General features: G+C 39.7%; 1 protein-coding gene across 6 annotated transcripts in view; it reads left to right on the forward strand.

Annotated features, from left to right (window-relative positions):
- Positions 1-17,107, forward strand: part of CADPS2 (calcium dependent secretion activator 2) — a 416,067-nt gene that overhangs the window by 383,554 nt on the left and 15,406 nt on the right. For all 6 annotated transcript variants that reach the window (XM_063446829.1, XM_063446831.1, XM_063446824.1 and 3 more), the window contains one exon: positions 12,546-12,650. In XM_063446829.1, coding sequence (XP_063302899.1) covers positions 12,546-12,650 — 105 coding nt within the window. The remainder of the gene's footprint in view (positions 1-12,545; positions 12,651-17,107) is intronic.

The following is a 17,107-nucleotide window of genomic DNA, read 5'->3' on the forward strand; positions in this document are numbered from 1 at the left end:
TGATCCTGAAAGGGTCTTGTTTTTGCAAGCTGTTAAAAAGCTTATTTTTATTAAATTTGGCTAAAGATAAGTCTGGGATAGACCGTTTTTTATGTGCAAATTATTTGATCACATGACACACTCAAGCCAATATAAAGCCATTTTTAACAAAGTGGACACTTTGTGCATTAAAACACTTCTGCAAACAGTGTAATTAGCTTGTTGAGTGCTTGAGTGTTTGCATGCAGGGGTGAAAGAGGGTTTTTTGATGCCTGTAGAATTATATGTGTTAATTTGTTTTTAAATGTAGTCTAGTTTTCACCTAAGGAGAAAGTGTATATATAGAACATTTGCGTAGAGACCTCAAATATATTAACTTACTTTTTCATGTTTTATATAATACATTAAGCCTTTATTTACTGTAACTGTAAGTATGTGATCCTCTTGATTTGTTAACTGAAAGGTACGTCCTTTGACCACAATAACTTGAACAAATGCTTTCTGTTCCTGTTGATCATTCCCAAACATCAGCTCTAATGTATTGTGTTGTAAGGCTCTTTACAGAATGTCCTCAAGTCATCTGACTGTATTCACAGGCCACCCAACAGTCACTGTTTCGGCAGAAGAGTCCTTGTTTTAGGGTGTCCTTGGGATTCCTCTTTTCGGAAGCTGAGTAGCACGAGTGGATCATTAGACAAACTAAGCTCATGGCACCAGGACCATGCTGAGAGAGGTGAATCAGTCCACCATTCGTGCGCCAGCCTGCTTGATTGTCATTCACATCAGGCTGGCATGCCTATTCTCTGGGCAGACCCAGGGTGGACTGCCACCAATGTTCTCCGCTTGACAGGACACCAGTGTTGGGGTTCACTAAGGAACAAATTGTGATGAATTGAAAACTAAAATTGCTAAATTTTAACCAAACTAAGGCCTCAATTTAATATTGTTGGATACACTTTTCAAATATTATTTTTTCAACATATAAAATTTTTATTTTTTAAATATTGTTTTAAAATATATATATATATAAAATATCAAAATATTTAAAAAAATTAAATGTTTTTCATAATTGTAACTGATTTTAAAAATGTAACCAAATGTAAAAGTTTAGTTTATGTCAAGCATGTTATTTATGTCCAACTGTCTCCGTGATTTTAGATACCTGTAGACCTCAGCAAACATGTCAATTTTGGTGGTGTTTTTTCACTTCACCCCCCTCCCTCCCCCCCCCCCCACACCATATTAATACAATTAACTAGATGTCGAAGGGGAAGGGTAGCTTTTAGTGTTTTCTGTCTATTGAGGTCTCTATGAACCTCTTTTACGTATTGCGTGATTTATTTTTTTTGAGAACCCACTGTATTTAAAGGGGTACTAAATAAATACAGTGAATTTCAAAGTTAATTTTGAATTTAATGTGAAGTAGCCAATATGAGAATAAAAAATCTCCTAGTCTGCTATTCTTTCATTTTGGCTACCCTGGAATTAAATGTGAAATTTACTTTAAATTCCTACTTTAGTAATTAACTCTGTGGTGTGTTCCGCTGTGGTAAAGTCTTTATAATAAAATGATCAGTGTAGTAAATAATACCATCTTGGAATTTTGGAGACATCACAATAAATAAAGTGATTTAAAGTGTTCCTTAAAGTTTCTAATTTACACTACCGTATTTGCACATCCATTTTAGAGCTTTACTTATCTCGCAAGTTCATGCATATTCAACTGTGCGGTTAATTGAGTCATATTTTATATTCTACGTACCGAACTATAATAGTGAAATATAAATTGTATTTCACCATTCTTTCTATACATTTGGTCTCAGTCGGTGCACCTGTCATTTCTTGTTCTAAACACGGAAGGTGACACGGTTCACTTGCTCCATTTAGTTGGGGTCAGGTTCTCTAAAGAAAGTGATATTCATGTCGCTCTGCAATAATTCTTGCAAGTGGAAAGAAAATGAACCTTCTCCCATATTCCCAGGCAGTAAGTCTCATCCCATAGCAATTCACACGGCACAGTACAGACCTAGGCAGGTAGTGGGAACAATTGCCATATCGTATCAAGATGTATCCTGCCATGTTTAATATATAGTTCACTCACAATATTTCCCAATATATCTTTCAGGGTTAAGGAACTTTGAATGAAATTAAAATGAATGGATTATGATCGATTGAGCTTTCTGTCGATTTTTATCTTGTTAATAATTGAGTGTGGGTGTATGTATAACGAGTGTATATTGTACAGAAAAAGAGCAAAATGTATTTTTATCATATATTTGGCTTTAAGCACTTCTTTTAAGAGCCATGAAAATCTATGCTTGATCACGGCATGATGCAGGGAGTATTCTTCACTTATACTTCAATCTCTCTTTTATAATTTTTACAATCTATATATTTTATCTATGTCATCAATTAGTCAGCAATCTTTGGTAATCTATTGCAGCTGACCTTTTTCGCTAAATTTGGAACAGTGTACAAGTAACTGTAATAGCTTCACTTGAAAAACCTCAGAGTGGAATCTTTTTCATTTCATCGTAAACATAAGAGATGTAAGACATAATCCGTTTACTAGATGAAATTGCAGTTTTTCTTGTATAAACAAATGTACATTTTGTGTCTAGTGGGATCTTCTGTAAAATTAACAAATCCCAGTGCTCATCCCAGCGCTCATCCCAGTGCTAAACGAGGCAAAATTGGACTTATTGGTTACAAATAACCAACTACCCCAGCCCCCATGTTGTTTTCAGGGTCTCCAAGCCTCTAGTAACCAAGCTTCCCCCAAATCCTGCCTACTCTAAAATTAAACGTATACAAACCTAGAACATTCCTTGTAATAGGTGTTAGGGTGGGGTGATATTTGTTTAACATTTAAAAATTCTAATATTTATGCCATGACTACTTACCAAATCCTGCCGGGAGAACTTATGTTTCTTCATATATTAGATTCCAAATGTAATTATATAAAACTCAAAATGTAATAATTGATTAAAAAAAATAAAACACTGAGAAAACAAGGAGACAGAAAAGGCTACTCCAGACCTGTCAATCCACTGAGTGGAAGTTAAAAATGAGCTGTTTACTTGTTTAAATGCCTTGCTAACTTAAAACGCTTCTCCAGTCAATTTCCATTCTAAGGTCAGCTAATATCTATACAAGTTAATATCATGCCAATCTATTCCCAGCAGCGGTATACCGGAGATAATTGACCTTTACAATTAAAAGTAGCAACCATGTGAGGTAGCAGTCACAAGTCACATTTTTATTTTATTTTATCCATGTCTTGAGTGAGAACCTCCATCCCTCAGCCAGGGAATTGAAAATAGGTCGTGATCCAAAACACACAGCCAAGGCAACAAAGGAGTGGCTCAATAAGAAGCACATTAAGGTCCTGGAGTGGCCTAGCCAGTCTCCAGACCTTAATCACATAGAAAATCTATAGAGGGAGCAGAAGGTTCGAGTTGCCAAACATCGGCCTCAAAACCTTAATGACTTGGAGAGGATCTACAAAGAGGGGTGGGACAAAATCCCTCCTGAGATGTGTGCAAACCTGGTGGCCAACTACAAGAAACGTCTGACCTCTGAGAATGCCAACAAGGTTTTTGCTACCAAGTACTAAGTCGAAGGGGTCAAATACTTATTTCACTCATTGAAAAGCAAATCAATTTATAACTTTTTTAACATGCGTTTTTCTGGATTTTTTTTTTTCTTATTCTATGTCTCACTGTTAAAATACACCTACCATTAAAATTATAGACTGATCATTTCTTTGTCAGTGGGCAAACATTAAAAATCAGCAGGGGATCAAATACTTTTTTCCCTCACTCTAAATGCCAATCTGACAGAAGGTTCGTTGTCCATAGCCTCGAAGAAAGCGCCCCATGTGTGTTCTGCTTCGCCAATTCAATCCATAATTTGACTGAACGTTGGATGTGCCAGTCCAGTAATCTCAAGAGATGCATGGCCTGGTAGTAGGTCTTGTAGGAGGGGAACCTCAGATCTCCTAGCTGTTTAAGCAGAATCAGTTGCCCCTGACTTATCCTCGGGGGTCCTGATTTCCAAACAAACTTCTGGATGGAGATGTTTTGTGAGTTGAAATAGATATTTGGCATACCAATATGCATGGTCTAGAACAAGTACACTAACCGAGGTAAATACATTTTTACTTCATTATGTCGTCCAGACCAGGACATGTATAAACCTGACCATTGTAACATATCGGCGTTCTGAAATGTACTTGAGCTTTTCCTCTCATTCATTGTGAGCTATCAGCATGTATTTTTTTTAGCCTTATTGAAAAAAAATGAAACCATTATACATATTATACCAGCACTGAAATTGGTGTATCAGGATACATCTTAATGCTGACCTGACTTGTTTTAATATAATATAACTTTTTACCAAATAATTATAAAAAAATGCTAGCTTTTTTTTTATTTTTTTTATTTTTTAGACACCCTTCTCCTTTTATTATTGAATGAGGCCCCCATAATTTGTGAGGAAACAAGAAATGAAGAGAGACTCTTTCAAATATATAGAAGCATTTGGGGAAAAAAAATATATATTTATTTTCATGGTTAAAAATACAGGGGTTATTTGTGTTAAATTAATAAACACTTTGCTTTTATGTTTCACGTTGCTTATAACCACTGGCCACATTTAATGCTTTAAAAAAAAAATGTGTCCAGAATAACTTTATTGGCATGAAATTAATTCACAGATGATTCTTTTTTTTTTTTTTGTTTGGAATAAAATAAAACGGAGCTGTTTGACTGTAACACTTCAATAGTAAACATGAAAAAAGCCGTGATATGGTTCGTCTTCAATGTACTCTCACATTTCCAATGCTTCTTTCCACTATTGTGCGTAGATTCCTCTTGATCTTGGCAACCTCTATCCAACGGCAGACTTGTCTGTGATCTTCTTGAATACACATATGTAACAGCTACTAATCACAGTTTTACATAACTGTCTAATAAAAGATTTCACAGCTTTAAAAAAGTCACACAAACATCGATACGATTGCTATGCGATTTAGTGGGGAATTAGGGGAATCACGGTGGAAAAAATCAGTGTTTTTGCTTGAATTAGCAGAAGACATCTATAGTTTTGCAAATGCGTGCGTGTGAAAATGCAAAGTATTTGTGCCCAGATAAGTGTTGTATTTAATTGAATCATTCTGGAACTACTAAAGCAGGGGAAGCCACTAATGAGGTGAATCTAAAATACATTTGTTGTGTGTTTACGTTATACAATGGAGCAATGGAATTCCTTAACAGCCTTTTTATGACCAACCAAAATCATGGTATGTTGCTAAATCTCTTTTCATCAGCACTACAGAGCAAATAACTCCAATCCTTGTTAGAAAATTGCAGAGTCTGGCTCTGACAGAGCTTCATGCTTGTTCTATTGTTAATACCCCAATGTTCTGAGACTAAAGTCCTTTGCAGCTGCATGGATTGAGCCTGGCTCAGCTGTAGAACTTTAAGAGAGGAGGTTTGTCAATTTCTGGTCACAATAGAGAGAGAGTTTTTCAGTTCTTGTTGCAGTGCTGAGCACAGTCGGGGATCAATGCTAGCCATTCAAACTGCACCCTCTTTCATTGCTTTGATTTGTTAATTCAAGACTAAAGGTCCAACAAGGGGGTGTCGGGTGTTTAAGAAAGCTGATGAACTGTTTAAGAAAACTGGAGAACCGAGTGCGTTCATCGTCTTGATGCGGCAATTTCCATAGTTGGTGGCAACTACTGGCACCGAGGGAGCTGTGTTCTTGTTGACCTGCTAGATATTAAAATGCACAAGCAATGCGTCTCTCAATATTTCAGCCCTATTTCATTGTCAATACCACCTTCTGAGCCCTTCAGCTTGTTGGCTGCTCTAAAGATTCTCTTAGATTGGGTTTGAAAACTTCACCTTAAACACTAGATTAGACTGATGTTCTGTTTTCCGTGCTCCTGTTGATTTGTTGAACCTTTGCTGGGCTAGGAAGCAAGTAGCAGCTTGCTGGAGAGAGAGCTCGCTAATATGATTTACCAGTCTACAGTCATGCACAATAAGTGTGAATAAATACAAGGGTCTCACACAATCAACCTTACCCTTTCCTCTTCTTTTTCCTTGTCGACAAAATAATGCATGCCCTTACAGGGGCTCCATGTGCCAGGAATAACATACAAAACAATACAATTTCTCTGTTAAAGTGGTTTGGAGCTGTCAAACACATTTTATCAGGATGAGATGAGTGCTGTTGTTCAGACGGTATAAATTGCTCTGTTTTCTGTATAGTGTTATGGTATAACTGCTCCTTAACATTTAACCGCTTGGATGCATTGCAGTTGCATATGGATACGTTTCTCAAATAGATTTTTCTTTTATTTGTATTTATTTATTTTGCATATCATCCGCAAGCTGCAGTTTTTTGATTTGCCAGGGTTATGCATTCTCATTTTAAAATTCAAATTGGTATAAAACAAAGGGGGTGGGGGGAGGGGGAGGTTGTATTGTAATTTTTAAATATATGTATATTGTTTCCATTATTGTCCCTGGACAAAAATAGTTAATTTTTAAGAAATATGTTTTGGGGTGGTCTGTATTCCATTCAAAATCCACCTATTAGGTGTTTTCAAAATAATTAAGTATGTCTCCATTTTCCTTATGTATTAGCACGTGGAGCCCACATTAAAACAAATGGGGGGGGGGGTGGGACTAAGTTGGTGGGGGGGGGGGAGCAGATTTGACCATATATGTGACTCCAACATGCTCAACTAAAGGCATGTTCCTTATATATCAATGATATGGCACATACATGCTCTGCTAATAGGCTGCTGTTTATGAATTACAGCCAGTCCTTTAGCTGCTTGGTGTAATATGAGTTGTTGTGTATATGAGTGTGTGTGTGTGTGTGTGTGCCTGCGTGTGTATGTGTGTCTATATATAATTTGCAGCAAATTAAAATCCCACGGGCAAATCTGAGGCTAAAGTAGCAAAGTTCTGCTATTTTAGCCTCAGTTTTGTTACGTGGCTTTTCATTCACTAGAGCTCAGTGTTAGGTGCATAAACACAGAGATTAAAAAAAATAAATTGAAAAGAAATTTCAACAAACTCATTGTGAGCAGCAGCAATAATATTGGCTGTAAAATGAGTCATGATGAGGCATTATACAGAAGCAATTAGTTTTTTATAAATCTATGTCGAATGTGCACTAAGTTTGTCTAGATGTAAGTGTGTTATTATTGAGTGTCTCACACTTTAGGCTGTAAAGAACAATACCTGTGTTTTTACACTCTTGTTACAACGTTGTGCTCTTCTACTGCCAGTGACACCTATTGGTCTCTGTCAGCCTGGTGTAATCAGCTCATTACTATGCATGCAAGTAGAGGCTGTTACCTTCCCAGATAATTCCTGATTACAGCTTTTAATGAACAATGCGTCATGAGACTGCTCCACGCATGTGTGTATGCTCATACCGTACAGCTTCAGAAACGAAATCCCTAGAGGGAGCATGCCACTGATGCATCCTACAAGAAAGTGGACATCAGCCTGGCGTGAACACATGCTAGGCTTACTGACAGCCTCCCGGCCACCCCAACACAAACAGACCATGTAGAGGGTACTGCAGAAATGTCTATCAATGGGCATGCGCAATGCTGCTTGGAGACATGGTTTCCAGATGCGAGACTCCAGGGAATAAAATCAAGATGGTGGACCAGGACCCAGAAATAGGGGCTGTCCTGACAAAATCTGTTTGGATGCCTGCACTTATCCTGTTAAAACTCAAAGTAAACATGTACTTTTTTATGTTTCATGAGTTTGTTTTTTGTTTAGTTTTTTAACATTTTTGGTCAATATTGCTTAACAATAGTTGTAACAGCCAGAATGGCAGAAATGGCTCCCTTCCTTTCTAACTACTGTGGAATGCAAGACACAGACACAAACATGCAAATACTCATAGACGCAAATACACATACACACGCTTTCAATCAATATCATCATTTTTGGATTCTTTGTGCAGCACTTGGACATGTTCCTCAAAGTTCCAACCAGGACTGTGGCTCCCCCCTCAGTAGCAGACATCCTAGAACATGCACATCCATTTGATGTGGAATTATTGATTCTGCAGTTGAAAGGGTCATGGAGCACTATGCAATACGTTTTTTTAAAATAATTTATATATATATATATATATATATATATATATATATATATATATATATATATATATCTGTTATTCCATTCCATGAAGCTCCCACTGCACAGTTTTTGTGCTGATATTAATGCCAGTAGAAGTTTGAAACTCTTCAGCTATATCCACATAAAGATAAACTTCATTTCTTTTCATTTGCACAAAAAGAGAACAGATGGAACCATAACCAATCACCTTATATACATTATATAGCAAAGCAAAATTGTGGAACACTACAACCAATTTGTTGGAATGTATAGGGTTGCACTGTATATGTTATGCATTCACCTGGTTCGTTCACGGTTTTTGTATTTTTTCAGGTGAGTACAGGCAGCAGGAACTGTAAAATGAACGAGTAAATTTGCATGAAGTGTAAACGTTGTTTTGGGCACTAAATAATTGTGAATTATTAACCTGGAATTTTCCTACTACAAAGCATTACTCTTTGCGGTTTCCTTGATCACTAAACATTTCTTAATTAATATATTCCGCTCTTCTCAGAGACTCTCTGGATTTTACTATTTAACAAAAAACTGGGCTAATTTATACTTCATTCATGTTGCAGGAATCCATTTCAAGTTAACAATTTTGTCCTTCTCCCTTTCCTTTCTTTTACTTTCCTTGCCTCCCGTAGCTCTCATAATAAATGTTTTTCATTGTTGACAGATAAATAGCTAATTCATGGGCATCAATCAATCTGCGTTAATAATGCAGTGATTATCCACTTGTGCATGCATGCTCAAATCAATACGATTCATGTTAAATCAGTGTGTATTATGACAAACTGTGCATTTTGTATCGCAGTCACTCTTTAATTGCATCGCTAAGTCCAGCCAACTAAAAACCATAGAAGAAGCATCCAAAAACAAAATCTTCAAGGTACAGACTTTAATAGGAACGTCATGCAGTCATGACAATTTTTCGACAACACAATGAAGACAACATTGTGTGGCCAAAACGTTGTTATGACTGCTTGAAGTTCCTAGTAAGTCTGCCCAGATTATACATACTATGGTTTCAGTGTATGTTGGGAATATCCCCACCTCCAAATCCTGGAGCACCAGGTCGAAAACTGTAATACAAGTGCAATCCCTAACTTTGTGAATTAAGTCCAACCATCTATCTGCCCAAAAAGTGATTTAAAATATTTTTGGTCCTAGTGCAGCACAGTCACTAGGGTATTACATTACATTGCACCTCGACATAATGATCTGACACTAGCATATGCTGGGTTGTAGATGTGAGCGGAGGTGGTGCATAGGGTCAAATGCACTCAAGCGCCTTACTATTGAGGACAAATATCCTTTCAGCAATTTTTGTTGATTCACAGTGGACCCACCTACTAGCTTAGTAATAGCATGGTTGGCTGTAAAATGAACCCAACCTCTCTATCACCAGGCCCCATTTAGCAAGAGTCACCTGTCAAGTAACCTGGCACATACTTCCAAACTATTACATACTGCCATTCTGTCACATACCCACTTACAGCCACCACCGTCACAGTCATACGGCCCATTGAATTACATACATTTAGCCACTAAAACAAAAGCAAATGAACTTACCCACCCACCCACCAACCATTTCCTACATAAATTATGTACAAGCTCACATACACATATTAACCCCTTAAGGACCAAACTTCTGGAATAAAAAGGAATCATGACATGTCACACATGTCATGTGTCCTTAAGGGGTTAAACACAGCTGCCATATACAAATTGCATATGCAAAACAATGCACACATTGTATGGAATCTGCATCTAATGATGGTATCGGATTTTCAGTAAATGTGTTCCACCAACATCTGCAGTGTTATGGTTAATCACCTTTCCTGGTTACACATTTCCCTAGAATGTTGAAGGTCATATGTAGCAAACTCCCTTCCCTGGTGTTAGGTTGTCTGCATCCCCTTGTTCATCTCCAGAAAGGATGGTGTGTGGTCTCCCCTGTTATAACCATTCGAACATCAACTTCCCTGCCTGTTTACTGCAAATTGGTGATTAACTCAAGTGCTTTCCCTGGGTGACCGCTATTCGTGTAACCGAACGCACGTGGTCCAGTGGCAGCCATTTTGTCAATGAAATGCAGGAAGCAGTACCTGGTTGTCGAACGCTTGGAACTGTTTTCAGCCTCACATCTCCACAAACCCGGGCTGAGATAGTACCACTGCTCATCCTAGTTCCTGACCACCTAGACGAACAGCATTTGGGAGATAGGATCTACCGAACAGGGGGAGCATTCGCTCCCTAACAGCCAGGGGGAGCATCATCGGTGTTCATGTCAGAAGCCCCGACAAATTACCAGTTGTTGCCTTGTTTTCTATGGAACTATTTTGGGGAATCACTTTGTGGCCGACCGTGCAAAACTTTATTCGAACAGCGTTCCTGAACCACCAAAGGGATTTGGGAGCTATTTTGACAAAGTGTGTGCTCAGACCTAAGCTGTTCGTTGATATGACTTTTGTGGGGTTTCTATGTTATTAAAATGTATTTTTAATTTGATTTGTTAATATTGTGTAGGTTTCCTGTTTCTGAGAGATAAGTGAGTTATAGTTTTCTCACGCAGTTATCTCTCAGGAACAGAGGAACCCTTGTAGTTTGGACGTGGAGACCCCATTCTAGGGGTCAGTGCATAAAAGCCATGTGGGGCCTGAATAAAATCAGTTATACTCCCAGAATTGTGTGTCGTCCAGTTGCTGGGGTGGAGGTGGGCTATTCACTTGGCTATTTCTTTATCCTGCGTTCTTGATCATAGTAGAGGGAGAGTCCTGGTCAGAACTAAGGCTCTGCTACACCATATTTGCTGTGATTCCTTTTATTATGAAAGGGGTAATGTTCAAACATATGAAGGGAGGGCAAGTTTGGGATCCCACAATCAAAGGGTTTTGGTGCACCCAGATACAATGCTGTGCTTATATTTAAAGTACGATGAATTTCTACACCTCACACAAGATGAGATGACGCTTCTATTGCCACTTGTATAAAACATCATTCTAAGTCAGATTATGTTGCGGACTGTTCAGCTTTTAGCAATAATCTAAACTACAAATCCCAAGACCATTTGCATACTGGTTTATGTGATTAGTCTAGGGATCACATTGAAAGCTATACGAGATCTATCATTTGCAGAGAGGCTTCAGATACCTGCAGGATCTAATAAATGAAAGTTTCATTGTATAATACTTTCTAATTTGGGGGTTAAAATTTTAGCATTATGCATAAATTGTATTGTAATGTGTGTGTAAAATCTATTCAGTTTCATGTATCTTTCTTACCAGATTCTCTGAGAGCACCTGTCCCATTTTTTTATACTTCGCAGATATTTGTGAAAAATTTTATTTCAATCTCATATTCATTGCAGTTGTCCTGATTTCTTTGTCTTGCTGAAAGTTTGATGTACCGTATTTGAAAACCCATACTGATAGTCACGAAAGCAGAACACAAATTAAGGATGTAGCAGTGAAACACAAGCGACATATGTATCGCTGAGTTGATGAAAATGATTTTATGCTCCTCTCCAGCGATGTATGCCATATTATCTATCATCTGTAGGAAAGAGCGATGTTTTTCCTATTTACAGACCTGCATTCATTGTTAAGAAGCAGGAAATTACATTAGGAAGGGACTTAAGCCCCTCTCCAGTGGTGAGACTCCCTGCGAACAGGACAAGAGATCTCAATAAATCTAATCCCTTACTTGTTAACAGGATCACATCCTTTACACTTGGAGTTTGACAAAGAAGCGTTCTCTGCATATTAGCAAAAAAAAAAGAAGATAATTCTTAAAGATTGCTTGACCCTTGTGTTTGGAGTCATCATTCTATATGAAAAGGACATCTTTTCGTTTAACTCCTTGTGTGCGGTCATGCGGTGTTTCCAGAGTTTCCAGAGCAATGTTTTTATATTTCACATCTCTCTGGCACTAAAATAGTTAATGTCTATTTTAACGAAATAAATAAAATAAAAAATAAATACAGATAATTTGACGGGTAAAAGATTATCATAGATATTCAGATGTCATGTATCGAACAATTCATTTATATCTGGAGGTTTAATTGATTTATACATCACGTAGTTTGGCGTTTTGTTTGTTTATTTTAAACAACTGAAATAGCCATCACTTATTTGGTTAATGCCGGGCTGGAAAGAGCAAAACCATTTTTAAATTAATGTTACGGCTTTGAAGCGGAACAGTTAGTGATAATTCACATAAAGAACAGTCCAGGTCAAGCCGTTTGATTTCCTGGCCAAACATACAGTTCTCTTATCAGGAAATTATAGCATTATTGACTTCAAGTGGTGGTCTGTCATCATTTCAGAGTGTTTCATTAACACTCATTACCGTATTTGTTAAATGAATACTGCAGAGTCTTTCTTTTTTTATCCTTTTTAGCAATGGTACAGCATATCAGTGAAAGTCATGTGCGTGTGGTTGGCCGACAGAATAGACATTCAGCTGCATGTTTACCAGCTAAAAACCATCATCAAGATCCTGAAGGTAATCACGTTGAGCTTTTTTTATTTCTTTGATTTAGTTTTGTTTCTACACAGTAAAATCATGTTGGAATTGACTGTTTTTGTTTTTTATTTCCTTTGGAAACATTGTCTTTATTTATGAATTACAGAAGCATTTTACATTTAACATGTTTTATATAAAAACACTTTTTTGCCCCGCACTCAAAGTCCCAATACCCTTGCACCGCAGGTTGCTATTTAGTCCCAATATATATAAATCAATCAAACCAAAACAAAAGTTATCTGTGCTCTATCAAACATACCAGTGTACACTCGTTTGTAGCAGAGGTTTATTGTACCACTGCAATGTCTATGAAGTGTAAGTTCACATGTGAAGGCAAAATCTCCTAGGTAAGTCCTGTGCTAACAAGTCACCTTGCTTATCTCTGCCTAACGGGCTACTCAAAACACCATAACCACTTACGTGATTTGGTAGGACATGGTGACATGGTGGTAGGAGTCTACTTGAAACACTGCCCATACTGAGTTATTTTTCATTGTGTGCTTTGTTCTGGACTACCTAATGACAATTCTGTACATATTTTACATCTGTCGTCAGTGCTAATAGCTTGCTGGTAACAGATGTAAACATCTTCTACCCTACAGGCAGAGTGCCTGCAAGGGAAAGATAGCTCCATCCCAGTGTGTGTGCTATCTCCGCTAATTAAGTAGCCCTTTTATTTCCTTTTACTTATTTCTTCTTGTGTAAAATATATTAATATATACAGTAATCTCTATTACATACCAATAGAGTTGTGTTCCTTCCGCATAAGGTAAGTGGATACTTAATACATTGCTAAACACAAATGAACACACCAGTCAAGCCATAAGACTTGCTTTTCCCACAGAAATCTCACATTAACAGTGCTCTCACTACTGCAAGGGACACTACTGCAACAAAGAACCACATTTTTGCCTAATAATTTACCCACCTGGATTCCTTTGAGTATGTGTCTGCTGCATACAACCTCTTTGAAACACAACTCAGGAAGAGGTCAACAGCCAGTAAACCACTCATGGACAACCGTTTAATTGTTAATGCAACTCATCAGCATGAGGTTGGTTACTGGCTTGCTATGGAGGCTTGGTGTTACATACATACCAAAGTACATACCAATAGAGCTAAATGCAATAGAGGTTGTGGTGGGGAAAAAAGTGCGGATAAAAACCCCTTCCACATGAAGTAAGTGGATAGTAAATACATTCCTAGAAATGTGGCTCTTTGTTGAGATCATTTGCATATGCCTACCCAGAATCCCTTGCCGTAGTGAGAGCACTGTTAAAGCGAGATTTCTGTGGGAAAAGCAAGTCTTATGACTTGACTGGTGTGTGTATTTGTGTTTAGCCATGTATTAACTATAAATATATATATATACACACACACACACAGAGAGATTCGAGAAACCTATTTTCTCACAGTGACCAGAAACCAGCCATGGACTGCCATTTTGACCTTGTGGATCTTATCACACCATGATGGTTCTGGTCTTAAACCAAAATGATAAGGTTGTAGTGCAACCAAATATATATATTCACAACGGACTTGAATAGACTCAAGGACTAAATACATTTCTGTGCCCGGTTCTTTAATCCAGCACACTGCACACCTCAGGGGAGGGCTGGCAGCCTTAGACCTGGGGGGCAAAACCAGTCAAGTGGCCCATTGCACCACCAAATCAGTTCACCATCCATGCCCACCTTTTCCTGGTTTTATAACGGATATTGATGTTATGCTAATCAGTAGCTCTTTGCCATACCCACTCCTTCACGGCTCTGACTTTCAATGTTGTCAGAGCACAGGCTGAGAATCTCTGAGCCTGTGCTCTGACTTATTAACTGAGCGCCGGAACCACGAGGGAGAGGACATGATCTGACTGCACCTACTGCTGGTGCGCACCAGTGGACCACCAGCGAATCGTTTCAATTGAATATGCTGGTGTCCCCAACTTGTGAGCTGTGTTGGCTACCGGGCGCCTCTGTTGCCATGGCACCCTGCGTGACCGCACAGCTTGCCCACCCCAACGGCTGGCCCTGCTGACACACACTGACGTTACTACTTAGACCTCCCTCAATATTAATACAGACATCAGAGTAAACACCAATAAACTGTGGAACCAGAGCTGGTCCCTCCAAATTTATAAAGGTTTTTCTTAGAGGATTTATTGTAAGATTAAATCATGCCTCCTCCTCACTCTCTCCCATGCGCTGCTCTGTAGGCTGGGAGGAAGTGAAGAGTAATCACAGTCTCCCAGCACAATGTCACCTGTGGCTGTATGGGGAACAGCTGTTTAATGTAATGCTTGCAGGACGGCCAGCTGCTGCAGAACCTCTTTGTTCCCGTCTATGCAAAGGGCTCCAGGCACTGCTTGCTGTGAGTGTGAGCCACTGTAAATTAGGGGCAGAGGGCACTTGTACTGCGGTAAAAACGGATCTGGGCAGGAGGAGAGTGCTGTGAAATCAGTGCATTCCCCTCCTGTGGGTCACCAGTAGACTGATGCACCTGCCCAGGATTTTTGCCGCCCTAGACAAAAGAAAAATTTGCCGCCCCCCCATGTGACATCACAATGCTTCACCTATATGATCTGCCATATGAACTAATACCAATGCTGCACACAGTGTGTGTTTACATTAAAAAGCCTGCAGGGACAGGCTATAGACACCAGAACCACTTCATTAAGCTGAAGTGGTTCTGGGGACTATAGTGTCCCTTTAATGTGAGGTAAATTATAGATTAGTGTCACTAATAATATCCTGGATTGCCTACTTACAATCAGATGAGGATGGTGATGGGCTGCAGTTTGGCTCCACTGGTCTGGTGTAGAACAGGATCTCTGGAGGCTGCTTGTAACTGTAGTCACAAAATTCAAAGTTCTAGTAGAATGGGAAGCAGCTCCATTTTTTTGGGGCCCCTTACACAGCTCAAGGTCTGGGCCCCAGGGCCTGACGATGAGTATGCCCATAAGGCCCACCTACATGTTCCACCCATGAGTTCGCTCACAGGGAGTGGAGTGTGTAGGGGATGTGTTATGTGTTATTGTAGAGGATCTAATGTGTGTGCTTATGGTAGGTAGTGTATAGGGATACCAGTTTGTGTAGGTAATGCAGTGTATTTGTTTGTAGTGGAAGCAGTGTGTGTTTGTGTATAAGGGATGTATTGTGTGAATCTGTGTTTGTATGCATAAGGGATGCAAGGTGTGTGTCTGTAAGTGTGTGCATTGAGTGTGTGTAAGAAATGCATTGTGTTTCTGTGTATATGTAAGAGAAGCAGTGTGTGTGTTTGCATGTGTGTGTAAGGGTTTGCATTGTGTGTTTCTGTGTATGTGTGCAAAGGATGCATTGTCTTTGTGTGTAATGGATGCATTGTGTTTCTCTGTGTGTAAGGGAAGCATGTTGTTGTTTTTGTGTGTGTAGGGATGCATTGTGTGTTTCTGTGTACGTATAGGGATGCATTGTGTGTGTGTGCGCGTAGTGTGAAAGAGCTCCCTGTCCTGTCCCCTGTCCTATAGAGCTCTCCCCTGCCCCTTAGTGGTCTCTCCACCCCCCACCCTCTCCCCTAGCAGTCACTTCTCACACTCATCCACTCTCCCGGTGCTCTTCTCACCCCCCCCCCCCAAACCTCCGGTGTTCTTTTCACCCCCTCCCTCCCTGTGTTCTTCTCACTCCCCCCCTCCATGTGTTCTCCTCACTCCCCTCCCGTTCTCCTCACCTCCCCCCATGTGATCTTACTCATTCCCCCCCAGTTTTCTACTCACTCCCCCCACCCTCCCTGTGTTCTTCTCACTCCCCCAACCTCCCTGTGTTCCCTCCTACTCCCCCACCCTCCCTGTGTTCTTCTCACTCCCCCACCCTCTCTGTGTTCTTCTTACCCCCTGTGTTCTTCTTACTCCCCCCGTTCTTCTTAATCCCCCTGTTCTTCTTAATCCCCCTGTTCTTCTTAATTCCCCCCTGTTCTTCTTCTTAATCTCCCCACTCCCACTGTTCTTCTTAATCCCCCCACCCCCCCTGTTCGTCTTAATCCCCCCACCCCCCTGTTCTTCTTAATCACCCCTCCCTGTTCTTCTTAATCACCCCCCGTTCTTCTTGATCCCCCACCCCCTGTTCTTCTTAATCCCCCCAACCCTCCTTCTTCTTAATCCCACCCACCCCTCCTTCTTAATCACCCCTCTTCTTATTAATCTCCCACCCCTCCCCTTCTTCTTAATTCCCCCCTTCTTCTTAATCCCCCACCCTCCTCCCTTCTTAATCCCCCACCTCTCCCCCTTCTTCTTATTAATCCCCCACCCCTCCCCCTTCTTAATCCCCCACCTCTCCCCCTTCTTCTTAATTCCCCCCTCTTCTTCTTAATCACCCACCCCTCCCCTTCTTAATTCCCCCCTCCCCCCTTCTTCTTAATTCCCCCCTCTTCTTATTAATCCCCCACTCTCCCTCCTTCTTCTTAAT

This window comes from Pelobates fuscus, chromosome 3, assembly GCF_036172605.1.
Source record: "Pelobates fuscus isolate aPelFus1 chromosome 3, aPelFus1.pri, whole genome shotgun sequence".
Lineage (NCBI taxonomy): Eukaryota > Metazoa > Chordata > Amphibia > Anura > Pelobatidae > Pelobates > Pelobates fuscus.